General features: G+C 53.0%; 1 protein-coding gene across 1 annotated transcript; it reads left to right on the forward strand.

Moving 5' to 3' along the window:
- Window positions 1-226: 226 nt before the first annotated feature.
- On the forward strand, window positions 227-1,529 carry CPLX2 (complexin 2; the record flags this gene model as incomplete). The annotated part of the gene is made up of 3 exons (XM_082651403.1): window positions 227-257; window positions 397-572; window positions 1,332-1,529. 3 exons carry the CDS (start codon window positions 227-229, stop codon window positions 1,527-1,529), a joined length of 405 nt encoding a protein of 134 aa, XP_082507529.1.
- Between the last annotated feature and the right edge of the window lie 16,001 nt (window positions 1,530-17,530).

Here is a 17,530-nt window from a genome sequence, read left to right on the forward strand (position 1 = left end):
CGATACCAGGCACTGGGTCTTGGCCTCTGGCTGATGGTACCTGATGCCTGAACCAGGGTGACCGGTCGTTTGTCCAACTCCACTGCCCTGCCTGTGCAGAAGCTTCTCCCATCTAACCCCCAACTCTTCTTTTGACAGGTTGCCACATCTCCCCAAGCCAGGCCTGCCTGAAGTGCTGCATGCAAATTTGGCTGCTGGCTAGGGCACATTAAACAGAGTTGTAGGCATGGACTTCGTCATGAAGCAGGCCCTTGGAGGTGAGGCCCTAGCCCTGCATCCCATGCCCGCTACCCAATCCAGACCCAGGTGGGAGAGGCCTCAGCACACCAGGCCCCCCCCATCCCCAGGCTTGCCTCTATGACCCTGTCCTCTCCCTCCCCAACCCATCCCCCACAGGGGCCACCAAGGACATGGGGAAGATGCTGGGCGGAGAGGAGGAGAAGGACCCTGATGCACAGAAGAAGGAGGAGGAGCGGCAGGAGGCACTTCGGCAGCAAGAAGAGGAGCGCAAGGCCAAGCACGCACGCATGGAGGCCGAGCGTGAGAAGGTCCGGCAGCAGATACGAGACAAGGTCAGCACCACCCTCTTGCCCATCCTGGAGTGTAAGGGGTTAAAAGGGTCTCCCAAAACCTCGGGCTCCCTTGAATCCCAGCTCTCACCTTAGACCTAGTTCTCTCTGAGTCTCACTCTTTTCATCAGAAAAATGCGTGTCAAGGAACACCTCCCTCAAGGACCGTTCTGGGGATTAAAAAAGGTAGTGGATATAGTAAGTGCTCCCTAACGTTTGCTGCTACAGGTCCACAACCTTGTACCCCAAATCCTGGAGACCAAACAAGTTTGGAGCCCAGAATTTGGGGATTTTGGGAAAGTACTATAGCGCCCTGAGCACTGTTATGTGTCACTCCCAGTGAGTTTGCAGCTGCCACCCTATGCCAAACAGCTCAATACTTGTCTGCTCATACTGCGATAAATCAAGGGTATGAGTAGGCTTCCATCAATTCCAGTCAAGTTTTGTCACCAAAATTGGGCCCAAAGCCTGTGGGAGAACATTCAGTTTTCAGATCTTGGAGGATTTCAAAAGAGCAAAGAAATTATGTGGGCAGGTATTAATTTTAAAGGAAACCCCAGGCACCATCTCTCTTTTATTAAATACCAACTGAAGGCAAGCACAATCCCACAAGGAATGTGCCCTTATCCCCATTTTATAGATGAGAGGACCCTTGGGCTCACAGGGAGTTCCCATGAGCTGCCTCAGCCACATGTGCATGACCTTGAGATCCAGCTCTCTCCTTGCCCTGTTCATGCTCCTCTCCACCCTTCCCCTCCCCAGTATGGGCTGAAGAAGAAGGAGGAGAAGGAGGCTGAGGAGAAGGCAGCCCTGGAGCAGCCCTGCGAAGGGAGCCTGACCCGGCCCAAGAAGGCCATCCCGGCAGGCTGCGGGGACGAGGAGGAGGAGGAGGAGGAGAGCATCCTGGACACGGTGCTCAAATACCTGCCCGGGCCACTGCAGGACATGTTCAAGAAGTAACCGGCCCTCCCACCACATCCCCACTCCACTTGTTACTTTTTTTTTTTTTTTTTTTTTTGGTTCTTTCTTTTCTTTTTATTCATTTAAGTCTCAGTTCTGAAGGGGAAAACCTCAGTTGGCCTCTGTCCCCCTTCGCTGGCCAGGGGCTCCTCCCCCTCAGCACTCTTCACACTCCCTTCATCCCAGGGTATCCAGCCTCCACCTCACTCCCAAGTTGCTTGACAAGAAGAAGACAGCTTTTCTCCAGCAGGGGGTATTGAACCCAGTACAGGAAGCACTGGGGGGCCCCCTCCAGAAGCCTAAGGTCTGTGCTGGTGTGGTAATCCCCATACATTCCTTCATGCACCCCACTGCCAGGAGGACCACTGTCCCCAGCCAGCCAAAGTAATGACACATTCCAGCCCCGCCCAGCATGCTGACCTTTGGCCTCTAAACCCCAGTGGGCCTCCAGGTCAGGGCAGGGGCATTGAGTGGCCTGGCTCTGAGGAAGGGAGTCAGGGTAAGTCTGTCCTGTTAGGGCCTAGCCTGAGGCTGGCCTGTTCTGTTCTGGCCAGGCCTGGGTCTGGGCAGGAGGCTGGGGCTCTCCTTCTTTCCTCCCTCTGATGACACCCAGTCTAGGAGCATTCCTCTCCCAACCCCCACCTGAAGAGGCCTAGCCCCTGCCAAGCCAGTCCCTCCAAATGGATCCTCTATGGACTTTAACTCATCTATGGAGGGGCCCCAGGGTAAGGCAGCCCCTTGTTTCTTCCCCCCACTCCACTTAGGTCCTGGAGCCCCACTGCCAGGCTGGGCCCGGCTTGCCCAGCCAAGGGGCTGCCCAGGCCCCCCAGAAAATACTTGGAGCCATTGGGCAGCGATGGCCCATGCCATGGGACTCCCCCATTGGTGCAGCCAGGCTGCCCCCCTTCTTATCCACCCCTCTTCCTCACCTCATCCTGTTCATGTGCTTCCAGGGCCCCACGGTCCACAGGAGGACCCTTCCTGGCCAAAGCCCCAAACTTTTTGGGAAAAGCCAGTCCCCAGTTGACAGAGGGCATCTGTTCTTTCATCTTATTGGCCAAGAACAAACTCTCCTCTGGGATGTGTGAGACTGGCATTTGTTCCCCCCACCCCGAATTGTCAAGGCCTCCTTCTCAGTAAGCTGTGTGAGAACTGGGAAGCCATGGAGCAAATGAGAGAGGAAAGTGTTTGTCCAGGCATGCGTGAATGTACATGGCAGAGACTGCATCAGCAATTGTATGCCCAGAGATTATACATATAAGCCTATGATTAGAGTGTCTTGAGATTGTGTGTGTGCGTGTTAGTCAACATCCCTGTGTGATGTATGTTAGGCAGCCTAGTGTATGTATGCTTGTTTGAGGTGGTATGTGTGAGTTGAGATTGTGTCATATGTGTGTACTAACCATCTCATATGTGTGTTAGAGCTTGCATGTGTTAGCTAGTATCTGCATTTGTTTTCAAAAATAGCATGTATGTCAGGAGTGATGAGAATGTGTTAGATGTTGTAGAAGTATGTGTTTGAGAGAGTTGCCAGATATGCTGAGACTGTTGTGTGCATGTGTTTGGCTCTGAAAAGGCAGTTGTGTGCAGGACGTGTGCCTGGGGAGAAGGAACATAGGTAAGGTGACCCCTCTTGGTCCCCAAACCACTAGTCACAGATGGCCACATCCAAGAGGAGACCTTGTCCTTGGCCTAGAGTCCTCCTGCCCTTGGAGGGTTCCTGCCTGAAGTCCTCAGAAGTCCACTGGGACAGACCCAGGCAGTGCCCCAAGAAGCCATGCTGGGCCCCCACCAGGGCCTACCCCAAAAGCAGGGGATAGGGAGGGGGCGACTTGCCTGTCCCGAAGCCCCTGCCCCATTGGCCCCAGTTTGCGTTCTGCAGGTTTTCCATTTTAGTGAATTTATGCTTTTATTTCAGAGAGAGACATGGGTCTTCTCTGTCTGTTTCCAATAGTTAAAGCCATATCAGTTAGACTGCAATACTTTAAAGATGAGACAAAACAATCCATATGTTTAGGGAACTAGAAAAGTCCCCTGGTCTGTCCCTTCTCTGGGGAGCAGGGCCTCAGCAGCTCCAGCTCCCTGGACTTGCCCTTCTCCTCCGCCCACACCCCCTCCCCTGTGCCCCTGTGTCCCGTCCCCCCAGGGGGCCTGTGTCTGTGTCTGTACCTGTTTCTGTGATGGGGAGCCACCTTGCACCCCTGTTGTCTGCTTGTCTGTTTGTATCTGTTATCCCGGGCAGGATGGTCATTCTCAGGAGCCCCGGGGTCCTGGGGCAGAAACAGGCAGAGCCCAGTCCTGGGCCCCAGGCCTCCCCAGACCCTGTGTGTAGGTCCTACCTGGACACAGGGGTGAATCCCAAGTGTTCAGAAAGCTCTCCCTCTTGACAGGGGCCCGCAGACCTCAAAGGTGGTACCAGGGCACAGAGAGTGCCAGATGGACAGTGAAGACCGAGGCCCAGGGAGCTTCAGATGAGCAGGCCCGAGGAACCCCAGATCCCCAAGTGACATCCCTCACAGTCTTCACAGCCCCTCTGCACCCCCAGAGCAGGCTCAGGGCTTTTCCCATATGAGAGTGCCTTCCAGGCTGGCTGGCTTAGTCTGGTGCACATCCTGGACTCCTTTAGACTCCTCCAGCCTGCTTCTGAGCAGGACGACTGGAGGTTTTCCTGGAGGCAGGGACAGGGGGAGAATTTCTGCCTGGGGCATACCACCATAACTCTTGGGTCCAGGGGAACACGATGACCATCATTCCTGACACAGACCTTACTGTGGAGAGAGGCTAATATGTGGCCCAGAGAGGATGTCATGTGCAAACACACTTGTGGGAGCACAAAATATTTGTGAGGTGTTCGAGCAGGGAAGGGATGGTCACATGAAGTACCTGGGGTGGGAGGTGTATAAGGTGGGAGGGGGAAGAATGTGTCACACACAAATGGGGCAGTGTGCATGTGACACACTTAGGAGGTGGGGCAGGGAGGGAGTGGCCCCAGAATTCAGCATGCACTCACACAACATACAAGGGAGACATCCCCCAGCTAGGAGAACAGGAAGAAGCAATCATTGCATGTGGGTGAAGACAGAACAAAATGCCCGCTTGCCAGGGACGGCCACTGCTGTGCTGTGTGCCTGGGAGTGGACCAGCAGAGACAAGGGAAGTGCTTCTCTGGATCTCCTGTGCTGGGCACTGGCAATGTCCAGAATTTCCACACAGGTACATCCTCTGCTCCAGGTCCAGAAAGTGTCCTTAACTACAAAGGTGTCTCCTCCAAAGGCAAGCAGGAGGTCCAGAGACCCTCCCAGCTGTGAGAGAGGGAGAGAGCCAGAGAGAGAGAAAGGGAAATAGAAACAGAACAGAAGTTCTTCAGCCCAGGTCCCTCTCAGGTGGGACAGCTGGTAGACAAAGCAACCTCCCCGAAGGCTCAGAGCTAGAGTAAAATGGGGTGAGCCACCAGCCCCGGGAGCCCCTGGTACCCAGCCAGCAGGGTTGCCCACCACCACCACTGAACTGCTCCATCCTTCTAGGTTCCTCAAACCCTTGACTGCACAGGGGGCTGGGGGTCAGACTGGCTCAGATGACGGGACATCTCTCAGGCCTGAGGACATGACTCCCCCCACATGTCCCCTGCTCTCCTCCCCACTCCTGTGCCCCACCCTCTTCACTGGAAAGAGAATGAGAGGTGCTCCTGCTGGCCCTCGGGTGGGGATGGGGGTCCTACTGAGACCCAGGTGAGGACGACCATCCTGCCTGCGTGGGGGAATCCATTTCCCACTGTGCCATGTCCTTGTTGCTCTGCTTCCTTTAAATGTGTCAGTGCCTGGGGGGAGGGGAGGGGCAACCCCCATGCCCCCCTGAACCTGACCAAAAGCCATGGCTGTTGCTCCCCCTTTGTACGACGCAGATGCTAAGATGTACCAAACCAACCATGACAACAAGCAAAAGACCTTGTACAGCAGCTCTCGGTCTGTCTGTCCTCTTCTGTCCGCCGGCACTGCCAGAGCTCCATGGGATGCCAGCTGAGAGGAGGGGGGCCAACCCACAGAGCTCAAGAGGTCCCAGAAAACCTTCAGTTTTACCCTTGCTTCTGGCCAGGACACTCTGGCAATGACCCCAGAAACCAGCCAAGGCTAGAGTTAGGACTGGCCCCAGAGATTCAGGGCCACTCACGTCCTGCCCTTCAAAACCAACTGACAATCCCAGGAACTGGTAGTCCAGCTAACACCCCACACCCTGTCTCTGGCCACCCTTCCCCCCAAGCCCCGTGAGTGTGGCATCCTGACACAGAGTCAAGTCACACGGGTAGGCAAAGGTCCGTCATTGGTTGTCCCTCCAACATTGATGGAGTTCCTACCTCTGCTAGTCTGTGTGCAGGAGGCTGGGGACACAGAGAGAGGATGCATTGCTCCTGGACACAGACACATCCCAGACCTTGTTGAGGAGTCAAGAATAGACCACACTCGGCTGCCCCCCACCATCACCGTGCCTTAAGCTAGGCCTCTTCTCTCTGCTTGCATAGGCACCTCTCATTCCCCACACACTGCTCTCCTAGCCTGTATCTCTTCCCTTCCACTCATCCTCTCCCCACCACCCCATCCCACCGAAAAGACTTATCTAAAATTCAGACGTAACCATGTCCCTTCCCTGCCCAACACCCTTCAATGGCTTATAGGACAACGTCAAAATTGTCAAAATGGGCCTGTGTGATGTGACCCCAGCTGGCTAGTTCCAAGCCCACCTAACTGCTCCAAGCTCCCCCAGTCCCCACACATACCATGTTGTTTTGTGTTTGCCTATTCTGTCCTCTCTGCCTGAAATGAAAGGTACCCTTCCCCTTTCTGGTGTATTCCCAACTTCTCAAGATCCAGCTCCAATGTCACCTGCTGTGTGAAGCCCACCCTGACATAGCCCTGTCCCCCCGTCCACAGCAGAGTTTGTTGCTGTGTTCGCACAACACAGAGCATCGTGGCTGAATGCTCAGACAGTGCTGGGTTTGCTGGTGGGTTCTGTCACCTAGAAGAGTGATCTTGAAGGAGCCACTTAACCCCTGTGAGTGTTTTCTTGTAAGTGAGATGGGATAAGAATTGCTCTGACCTCCACTGTGGTTGTGAGGCATGAATGGGGTGCTGCCCGCATCCTCTTAGCACCATGTGCCAAGCATTCAATGGATGGAGGCACCGTGCAAATTATGCTCTAACTGGGGTCCCTGCACATCTCTCTCACCAACTTGAGAACTCTATAAGGGCAGAGCTGGCTGGTACCCCAATGCCTCCCAGCATCTATCACAGAATCTAGCCTACATTGGGTGCTCAGGAACCCCAGTGCTGACTTAGCCACATGATCAAGCCCCATCTCCTTTACTTGGTGGCCACAGCCACTTTTCCCTTAGCTCTCTGCACTTACTGGATAGTGCAAGAGAGGAAAACCGGACCCCTCCCTCTTCTATGCGCGGACATCACCTCTCCTGCCTGTTCTACCAGAACTTCCCAGGAGCCTGGGCTGGTCCACTATGGGTAGCATGTCCCCTGGACTCTTGGAGTGTGCAATGGGAGGCTGTATTAGTTATCTACTGCTGCATAACAAATGAGCACAAACTTAGTGGCTTAAAACAACGCATGTTTATTACCTCACAGTTTCTGTGGACCAGGTGTCCAGGAAGAGTTGGGCTGGGTCCTCTGCTTCAAGAGATCTCACCAGGCTGCAGTCAAGGTACAGGCCAGGGCTGAGGTCTCATCTGAAGGTTCAGCTGAGCAAGGACCACTTGCAAGCTCACGTGTTTGCTGGTGAGATTTAGTTCCTGTTGGATTGAGGGCCTCATCTCCTGGCTGGCTGTTTTCCAGAGGCTGTCCTCCATTCCTTGCCATGTGTGCCCCTCCATTAGGGCAGCTCACAACATGGCACCTTGTTTCTTCGAAGCGTGTAAACCAAAAAGGCAATAGAGGGCGTTGGCTAGTAAGATAGAAGTGTTATGTAACCTGATCCTGGACGTGAAAAACCATCACTTTTGCCATATTCTATTGGTTAAAAGTCACAGGCCCCAACTACAGTTACAGGGAGAGGATTACAAAGGGTGCAAATACTGGGACAGGGATCGCTGGGGCCGTCTTAGAGTCTGCCCCCAGAGAGGCTGAGGCAACTCATTCCCTACAAAGGAATAGGAGTTGAGCAGGGCCTCAGTGGAGCCAGACCTCAAACGTCTTCAGGCCCAGATGGTGGCAGAAGTGTCTCTGAGCTGGGCAGGGGCCAATGGCAGGCTCCCCTAGGGCTTCTGCAAGACTGAGGCCATTTCCAGAGCTGGAGGTTGGGCTCCAAGGGCCTTCCTAGGCTGGGAATTGGAGAAAAAGGGCTGATGAGGGCTTCAGGCTTCCCTGGGGGTCCACCTGTGTGCTCCACCAGCATGCCAACCACTGTCCCCCCAAGGTCCAGGTCCCTCCTCAGTAAACAACCGAGCCCCAGGCACTCAGATGATTCCTTGCTGCCCCCGTCTCCTCTCATTTACACTCAGTAGCACCCCGAAGTGTCCTGGTGGGAAATGCCAGCATCCTCTCACTTTGGGTCCTGAATGTCTTCTCCTAAAAGTCAGTTAAATCGAACTTACTGAGTTCCTACCACTTGCTAGGCACTGTACTAGGCACCAAGAACACCACTCAACAGCCCCTTCCATCCAGGAATCTACCCAGGCAAGTAAACAGACCAGTTACCCATCTCACCACGTGCAGTGATACAGGCAAACTCGGGGCACTTGAGGAAGGCTCCCTGGAGGAGGTGGCATCTGAGATGAGTCTTAAATGAAGAGGATTCAACCTGGTGGAGAAGGAGGGCACTCAAGGCAGAGAGTCTGGCATAGTCTGACATGGGTGGTGGGAGTAGGGGAGGAAGAGGTGGGGGATGTCTGCAGGAACTTGAGTTCTTGGTGAAAAGCTGAGAGCCTGGGGATGTCCATTGGGGTGGGGGCGGGGACAACACATAGTGGAGCTTGGGCTCTTCCTGCAGGTCTTGAGCAAAGTGTGACATGATCAGATGTGCAGGTCGAGGAAGGTCATTAGGGCTGTGAGGAGGATGAACTGGGACCCCAGGGAGGAGCTGGTGCAATGTCAAGGTCAGAGATGGTGAGGACTGACCTCAGGCAGTGGCAAAGGATTGGGGAGAAGTAGGCAGATCAGAAGGCCATATAGGAGGGCAAATTATCAGGACTTGAGGATTGAATGGGAGGGTTATGGAGGAAGGAGGGGTGTAAGCCAATGCCTGTGTCTCCATATTGTGTGGTTCCATTCTCCAAAATCTAGAACATTGGTAGGAGATAGATTTGGAGGAAGATAATGACTCTGGTTTAGGGCTTCTGGGTTTGAGGTGCCTGCGGAGAGTCCAGTAGGGAGTCTGGAGGGCAGGAGAAGCACAGACCATGTGCTCAGTGGGATAGCCCTCAAATGGGGCGACGTCTTGACCATTTACTTCACCACAGGGATCAAAGCTACACGAAATCAAGAAACCTGGAATGGGAAGAGGATTTAAAGTCAAATCCATCCTCCCATGGAACTCAGGAGTCCCTCCTGTGCCATCTGTGGTAGAGGACACTCTACTTGCATTCCCCATAGTGTGGGAGAGCTCCTTACAGTGGGACAGTTCCCTTCTTTCTCCAAAACTGAGAGCTGCCAGGAGGCAGGGAGTTAATGAAAACCCCTCGGCATCCCATTAATTGACTGCAAAACCCTGCTTCTAGACCACTCACTTAGCACTTGTAATTAATTGGGGCTTCTTGCCTGATCTGAGAGGTGATTCGATACCCCCCAAGGGCAATGTTTTCTTAGCTGGTATCCTCCAGCTGGAGCTGTCTCTACACATTGGCCTCTCCATAGTGCCCTGGCTATGAATGCAGACTCCTGCCCTTCCTTCCTCTCTGTGTGAGCTCAGGCAGGGCCCTTCCCCACTCCAAGCACAGAGCTGAGTAGTACAGGTACATGGTACAGGCTGAGTGGCTGGGGCTAGGGCTAACATTACCACCTCCTTGGACACCAGGTCCAGGGGATCCATCCTGTCCTGGGACAGGCCCAGTGGTCTCCAGCCACATTAACTCCCCGCTGCTCTCATAGTAAGAGGCATTTGGCATGACCTTGTCTACAGGAGGGTCAAAGCAGCCTACCTTAAAGTACAAGGGGGCGTGGGGAGGAGCTTCCACTTACTAGGCCCCTGCTACATGCCATCCACAGGGCTGATTGCTTTAAAGGCACCACCTCTGCTCATCCTGACAGGAATCTCTGAGGTCAGGATTATGCCCATTTTGCTCATGGGAACACTGAGGCTCAGAAGTAGAGGCTTATAATGGGAATAGGCATAGGCTTTGGTTTTCAGACAAACATGGCTTTGAATTCTGATTCTTTCTGTCTGGTCTTGGGCAGATGGCTCAATTTGTCTGAACTTTGGTTTTCTTATCTTTAAAAAAATATATATATATTGAGTATAATAATGCTTAACCCCACTACCACAACCAGGTGGTAATTCTGAGGGAATTAAATAAAATAATGTCTGTAGGTCCCCTGGCACAGTGCCTGGCATGTAGCAGGTACCTAAAAAGTGACAGCCATTACTACAAAATGCTACTACTACTATGGGCAGACTGATGAAGACAAATAAGAAGAGGAGGAGAGGAAAGGAGGGAGAAGACACGGAAAGGAGAAGGAGAAGAATTAATTCCATAAAAATCCTCAAGTCATCCAAAGAGTAAATTGGGAAGCCTGGATTTAAAACCAAATCTGTCTCATGTCTTTTCACTGTAACACAAGACAATCTGAGAGGCAAGGGTCACAAGTGAGAAGGGAGGCAGAAGGGAGTAACTGCCTTTTCCAGGAAGCTCTCTTCAGCTCAAAAGACACCTAGCAACATGGGTAATTTGCATAACAAATTACCCCAAACTTAGTGGCTGAAAGCAATGAACATTTCCTTTCTCTCACAGTTTCTGTGGGCCAGTAATTCTGGAGTGGCTTGACTGGGTAGTTCTGGATTGAGGGCTCCAGTGAGACTGCAGCCAAGATGTCAGCTGGGGCTGCAGTCTCATTTGAAGTCTTGACTGGGGCTGGAAGAGCCACCTCCAAGACGGCTCAGTCACATTGCTGGCAAGCTGGTGCTGGCTGCTGGCAGGAGGCTCCCTTTCCAGGCGGACCTCTCCTGAGGGCTTCTTGAGTGCCTTCACCATATGGCAGCTAGCCTCCCCCAGAGTGAGTAATCCACGAGAGCAAGGTGGAAGCTGCGACATCTTTCATGACCTAGCCTCAGAAGTCACCCACCGTCACTTCTTCAATATTCCGTTGGTCACACAAACTAGCTCTGATTCAATGTGGGAGGACACTACACAGGACATGGGTACCAGGAGGAAAGATCATTGGAGGTTGGGGTGGGGGGGTCGGTGTGTGCATCTTGAGGGATGCCTACTTCACTATGCATACCTCAGCCCACCTTCAGCCGCCAGTCAACTAACACTCCTTCATTTACCCATCCACTCAGCAAACTCTTCCCAAGGGCCTCCCCATGGTCAAACACTGGGCTAGGCACTGCTTTTCCAACCTGAATCTGTCATGGTCACTGGAGCTCAGAGTCCAGACACACACCAACACACAGCAAAGCCCTGTGAACAAACATTTGGATTTTTCCCTTCAGTCCTGGTTTCAAGCCTGGCTTGTAATGTTGAAGTCATTTGACCTTGAGCACCTTATTTTACCCCTCAGGGCTTCCATACAAAAAGATAATAATATCTGCACTGCCCAGCAATTGTAACAAATGCATTAAAATACCCAGCACATAACAAATTCTCAATAAACGATGACTCATACTTCCAATATTATTACTTTAAATAAATGGAGATTGCACTCCCAGATCTGGACAGCAGCCCCATCTAGGCTTCCCCTGCCCCCCCCCCAAGAGAAGATTGGGCTCTTGGATCCCAAGGCTGCCCCCTGAGTCCCGCCTGTCACCTCCTCCCAAAGGCCTAGCTGAGCCCTGCTGTGGCTCTGACAGCCAGAGGCTCCCTGGTGCCAGCCCTAATCAGAAGCTCCAGCCGAGACCTCAAATTGATTTGCCATCATTTAGCTGGGAAGCGAGAGCTCTTCTTGACTCGCAGCCAAAATCCATTCTGTGATAGCAAAGTAATCACCTACATGGCGGTGTCGGGAGACTGTGATAGAGATCTAGGACAAAAAGTCTCCATCCTACCCCCCAGAACCCGAGCCTCACTGCAGCTCGTCTCCGGTCCCCCTCCCTCCTCCTGCCTGTGTGCGGGCTGCTGTGTGTGTCCTCGCAAGGAGGCACGTGCCCCCCGCCCCACCCCCCCACACACACACCCGCGCTGCATGTGGTCTAATGCGGCGAGTGGCTCTCAAATTTTGCAGAAAGTGCAACTACCTGGGGATCCTTAAAAAAATGCCGGTGCCTGGCTCAGTCCTCCAGACATTCTGATCCAATCGGTAAGGGGTGCACCCTGGGCACTGGGGTTCTTATAAGTTCTCCTGGTGGTTCTAATGGACAGCAGAGTTGGGGGAACTGCTAGTCTCATGCACACAGCAGTGGCTTCACCTAGATGCACGTCCCTCCACATTCATTCAGTCACTCGCCAGTTGTTTATTGAGCACCTACAATGTGCCAGGCACTGTTCTAGCAGCTAGAGACGCCACGAGGGACAAAGTTACGGCCCTCATGGAGTTGACATTCTGGTCAAAGAGGCAGATAAGAAACAAAAGAATAAGGAAAATACATAATATGCTAGATGAGAATAAAAATGCTTGAAAGGTGACATGTGGCCAACGTCACCTTTGTATGACACCTGGGTCACCCACACACAAGCTTATAGCAGCTACCCTGTCTACTGCTGACCAGCTTCTCACCCTCAGCCAAACCCAGACTGAGTCTCCACCTCAGCTATAAATGACCCCAACGCTCACAACGACCCCAACCCTGGCCACACACTAAGCCCTGACACCAGACAGAGGGTGAGGTTTAACCCCAGTGGCAGACAAGCCCTAAATCTTAGTAGTCCCTGGCCATTTGCTCAGGCCCCAAATTCTCCCATGAACCCAGTACTTCATGTGGAAAATTAAGCCTCTCTAGCCCAAACTTAGCCCTACTCTCCGAAACTTTCCCTACGCCCCACCGGGTTTTCTAAGGATTCTTACTACAAGAATCTAGAGGCACAAGAAAACAGATGGACTAAACAGATGGGAAAGGCCCCTGAGTGGTAAGCTTGTTGATGCTGGAAGGTCCCTTAGAGAGCATCCCACCTCACCCCCTCATTTTACAGTCAGGCCCAGAGAAGTTAATAAGTAACTCGCTCAAGGTCACACAGTGAGTCCACAGCAGAACCAGAATGGGAACCCAGGCCTCCTCTCAATCCAGTGCTCTCTCTGTCCTCCCTCCCTCAGAGAGAGTAGGGAGCATCACTCATCTGGTAAAACAGCTCCCAGAATTTCCTTTGGGAACCCACTTTTCCCCTGTTCTCTACCCAGGGTTTTGGTCAAATCCAACCCACGCAGTACCAAGTATTCCCATGGCCCTGTGGTCAGTTGTGGGCTAGACTCAGGAGCCAGACGAGGCAAGGCTGAGACCCGGCAGCTTCTCTGGTACACTTGAACCTGGGGACTATGGGGCGGGAGTGGCTGCTGCCATGTGGTCATCTCACGTGGGCTGAGGACTAAGCCAACCTGGGACGGAGAGGAGATTTGACAGATGAAGAGAAATGGAGCTGCAGGGACATCCTCTGACCCCCTACCAAGCCATACCTAGAGGAATTCCTACCTATGCTTCTTTTTTAGCTTCATGAGTCAATAAATCCCCCTTGTGCTTAAAACCAGTTTGGGTCGGGGTTCTGTTACTTGCAAGCCTGACCACTACAGACAGGAATCCCTTTCTGGCTCTCCCAGCAACTCTCTTACCTGCATCAAAGCACCTGCTTTCTGACCCCACCTGCCCTTTGCTCTTGGTGTCCCCAACTCTTAGAGCTTCACAGAGCATGGTCCCTAAATGCACATGGTACTGCTTCTCCCTTCCTCCATATTGTGAGGGGCAGAACAGTGTCCCCCCAACAAAGATGTCCACATCCTAATCTCTGGAACCTGTGAATATGTTGTTACTTTAGACAGCAAAGAGGAATTAATCCTGCAGATGAAATTAAGCTTGCTAATCACCTGACTTGAAAATGGGAGATAATCCTGGATTATCCAGTTGGGCTCAATGTAATCACCAGGGTCCTTAAAGAAGAGGGAGGCAGAAGGGAGAACCAGAGACATAGCAGCATGAGAAAGACAGCCTAACATTACTGGCTTTGAAGGTGAAGAAAGCGACCACAAGCCAAGGAAAGCGGAGAAGGTCCCAGATGCTGGGAAAGGTGAAGAAATGGATTCTCCCCTAGGGCCTCCAGAAGGAGCCTAGCCCTGTCCACATTTTGATGTTGGCCCAGCGAGACTGAGCCCCATTGGATTTCTGATCTCCAGAATTGTAGGAGAATAAATGTGTGTTGGTCAAGCCGCTAAGTTTGGGGTGATAGGAAACTAATACACACATCAAAGGACCCTGATGTTGCGTTAGAGAGATTGGTCAACATTCCATGTCTTCCTGTAGCCCTGGTTGAGCATTTACCATATGCCTGACTCTAAGCTGGATGCTGGGAACAGCAAGACCAACCAGACACTTGACCCCAGGCTTCCAGGCCCCCGCAGCCAGCATGGGGACGGGGGACAGAGCTGTAGTCAACTCTGATGGGCAGTGCTAAATGCCATGATGAAGAAGTGTGTGGGATGCTACGAGACCCCACAGTAGAGGCACCTAAACCTGCCGAAGATGGAGAGAAGGGACATGCTCAGGGAGTGTTTCCTGGAGGAGTCAAAAGCTTAGCAGGAAAAGGCATTCCTGGCAGAGGGAACAGCAGAATCAAAGGCTCAGAGTGTGAGGAAACATGGCACATGGTGGGACCTGGAGCATTCAAAGGGTTGGAGGGGTATGGGAGCAGAGGCTGCACTAGGGGCTGGGCCATATAGAGCCCAGAATGCCAGGATGAATATAGACTTCATCCACAAGTGTGGGGAGCCACTGAGAATTTTAAGCAGGAGAGAGATATGGACAGGTGGCATGGAGGGTCAACCAGAGAGGCTCAGAGACCAACATGGACACTCCAGGAAAGAAGGAAGGGTGTGTGAACTAGGGCATGGCCATGGGGAAGGGAGCAGAGAAGGAGACACTGGAGAGCTAATGAAGAATGGAACAGGACATGTGTGGCTTGCTGATGGCAGGCCCAGTAAGGAATGGAGTTGAGAATGACTCTGCATTTCCTTTCCTGCTCTAGTGGGAGCCCTTCTCCAAGATGGGGTGCCACAGAGGCAGAGCAGACTTGAAAGGGTTGATGAGAAGAGGTAGAGTCAGTGGAACCTGGAAGTAGCCCCAGGAGATGTCCAGGAGGCAGCTGCTCAGCAGAGTCTGAGGTGGCAGGGGGAGGGGGGGACATTTGGGTCAGCACAGATGAACTTCAAGGCCCTACAAGCCAACAGCCCAAGGGCGTGGTGGGAAGGGAGAAGATCAGAGGCCTGGGCAACTCAGTCACTTAACAGATTTCTCTACAATATGGGAGCAGGAAGACGCCTCAAGACTACAAAGAGAATTGGCAGGATACTCAGAGACAAGTGGGACAGGGACTGAGAGTCCAGTGGACACTACAGCCCCCAGCCCAGGAGCCCCCAGGATGGCAGTGCACCTTGGAGGTCCTAGGGTCCAGATCTGGGGTCAATCCACCTCCCGGCCCGCATCCAAATATGCTTAGGACACCATCCCTGCTGCCAAGGAAGTGCTGGTACCATGGTGACAGGTTTAGAGCCTGGAGAACCCTCAGCCTTCCCCTCATATAATGAGCAGAAGGGGTTCCCTGGTCTGGACAGAGGCAGAGGCAACCTCATCCCACCTCCCGCATCTCCCATGGATGCTTTCTTCCCGCCTCCGCGGAGCTCGCCGTCTTAGCCAGCATTTGATAACGGGCTGCCAAGTCCCCTGGGGACAGACTACTGACGCTGCCTCCCGCCTCCTCCCTGGCCTGAGGCTCTGAGCCCCAGCCTACTCCCATCCCTCCTGTCAAACCTCCCACTTCCCCATTGAAGCACTCAGGCCTAGGGGTCTCCATCTGGCCCCCAAATTGCCAGGCCTTTGATGACAAAGGGAGCTCCAGTCTCCGGGAGAGGCCTCAAAATGAGGAAACTGTCTGGGGCAGGGGATCCTGGAGCCAGAAAGTCCCTGCCTCATGCTTGAGTGTCCTCAGAATATTTGCTGCGTGGCTGCAGGAAACAGGAAGCAGAGCCCACCTGCCACGTTTCTGGGGGCATTGGGCTATAAATGGGTCTTTGGCCCCCAGCACCTAAGGAGTCCCAGCCTGGAAGAGCCAGGGCTTGGACATTAAATGGATGTCTCTGCCTCCCAGTGTGTGACCTTGGGAGAAGCTTCCTAACTTCTTGGAGCCTTGGATCTCTCGTACGTAACATGGGGACAATGATACCCCTCTACGCAGGACGGATGGAAGGAGGTCATATATGTAAAATACTTGACACAGGGCCTGGGGCACAGAATGTTTGCAATAAATTATATGCCAGAATGTTTCAAATCGCACTCTGTATCAAGGACAGGTGTCCAATCAGGATGTGGCTGTTGCCCTGGAAACATAGGTTTCTCTGTACAAAGGGTCAGTGGAGGTTGCGGGACTGGACTCCCCTCTCTGGCTCTCCCTAGGCTGGTTCCCCTCCCTCTAGAGGTTGGTACTAATTCGGAAGACCCTTTTCCTCCTCTTGCTTAATCACTGCAAATCCCTGGAGGGCTTCATCAGGCGGAGTCGATGGTTGGGTCCATAGGTCATAGAAGCTCAGATCCTTCCATTCAGCCTCCTTACTCCAAACTATAATCCGGACAGTGTGGGGAGGAAATAGAATGCTACCCACCCCATCCACGGGGCTGACTGTGACCTTGCCATTACACTAGCAAGGGCTATGGTACCCCCAGGTGTGCTGCCGGGACCCTGATTACCTTCCCTAAAGGACTTCAAGGGCTTTCCTGACCACCCAACTTCCCTCAGTCTGGGTCATACGAGACCCATGGACAGGTCTGTCTCCACAAACCAGTCTGTGAGCTCCCCTGGGGTTCTGTGAGGAATTCCCACTAAGTTTGCCTGCAAGTCATCTCCCCTTCCTCTGGGTGCAGGACCCCAGTGTTACTTTGGAGAACCACTCCTCCTGCTCTCTCAGCTCCCGTAGTTCTGCATGCCCAGGTCTGATCTGCGAGAGGGCCACACCCTCTGGCCATTTGATTGGTTCAGCGGTGGTCCTGTGATCCGGGTCTGACCAGTGAAAGGACCCCATTCCCCTAGGCACAGTGATGGACTTGGCAATGGCCTGTGACCCAGGTCTGACCAGTGAGAACCCTACCTGGGGCTTTACCTGGAACCACCAGGAAAGAGGCTCCATCTCTGCTGTGCTGTGGCTGAGCTGGCCCAGTAAGAGCCTTGAGCTGCCAGCAGCCATTTACCACCTATTGAGGAAAACCCACCTGGGAGGGCAGCTCACATAGAGGAGCTCAGAGCTGAGCTATGGTGAGAGACACTGGTTCGAGCCCTTAAGGCAGTCTCCTTTCCTTCAGAGAGCAAGGCCGCCCCACATCCCACAGCAACCAAACTTATAAACTCTGAGCTGCAACGTGAATGAGTCTTGGGAGTGACAGCACTCACATTTTGAAATGAGCATTGACCATCAGGCTCAGAGTCAGACAGAACTGGGTGTGGGACCCAGCTCTGCATTCCTGCGTGCTTAACCTCGGGTAGGCCACATCTTCTGTATGAGAGGCAGTTGTATTCTTTTTGAAATGGAGTTAATACCTGAAGGCAAGCCAGGAGACCCCACACTATTTCTTTGGTTAGAATGTACTATGTCCACCTTGTGAACTCCTACTTAGCCTTCAAAACCCCACTTATTGTCACCTCCAAGCAGTCTCATCATTCC

The sequence above is a fragment of the Grampus griseus genome (assembly GCF_964374135.1).
Source record: "Grampus griseus genome assembly, chromosome: 3".
NCBI lineage: Eukaryota > Metazoa > Chordata > Mammalia > Artiodactyla > Delphinidae > Grampus > Grampus griseus.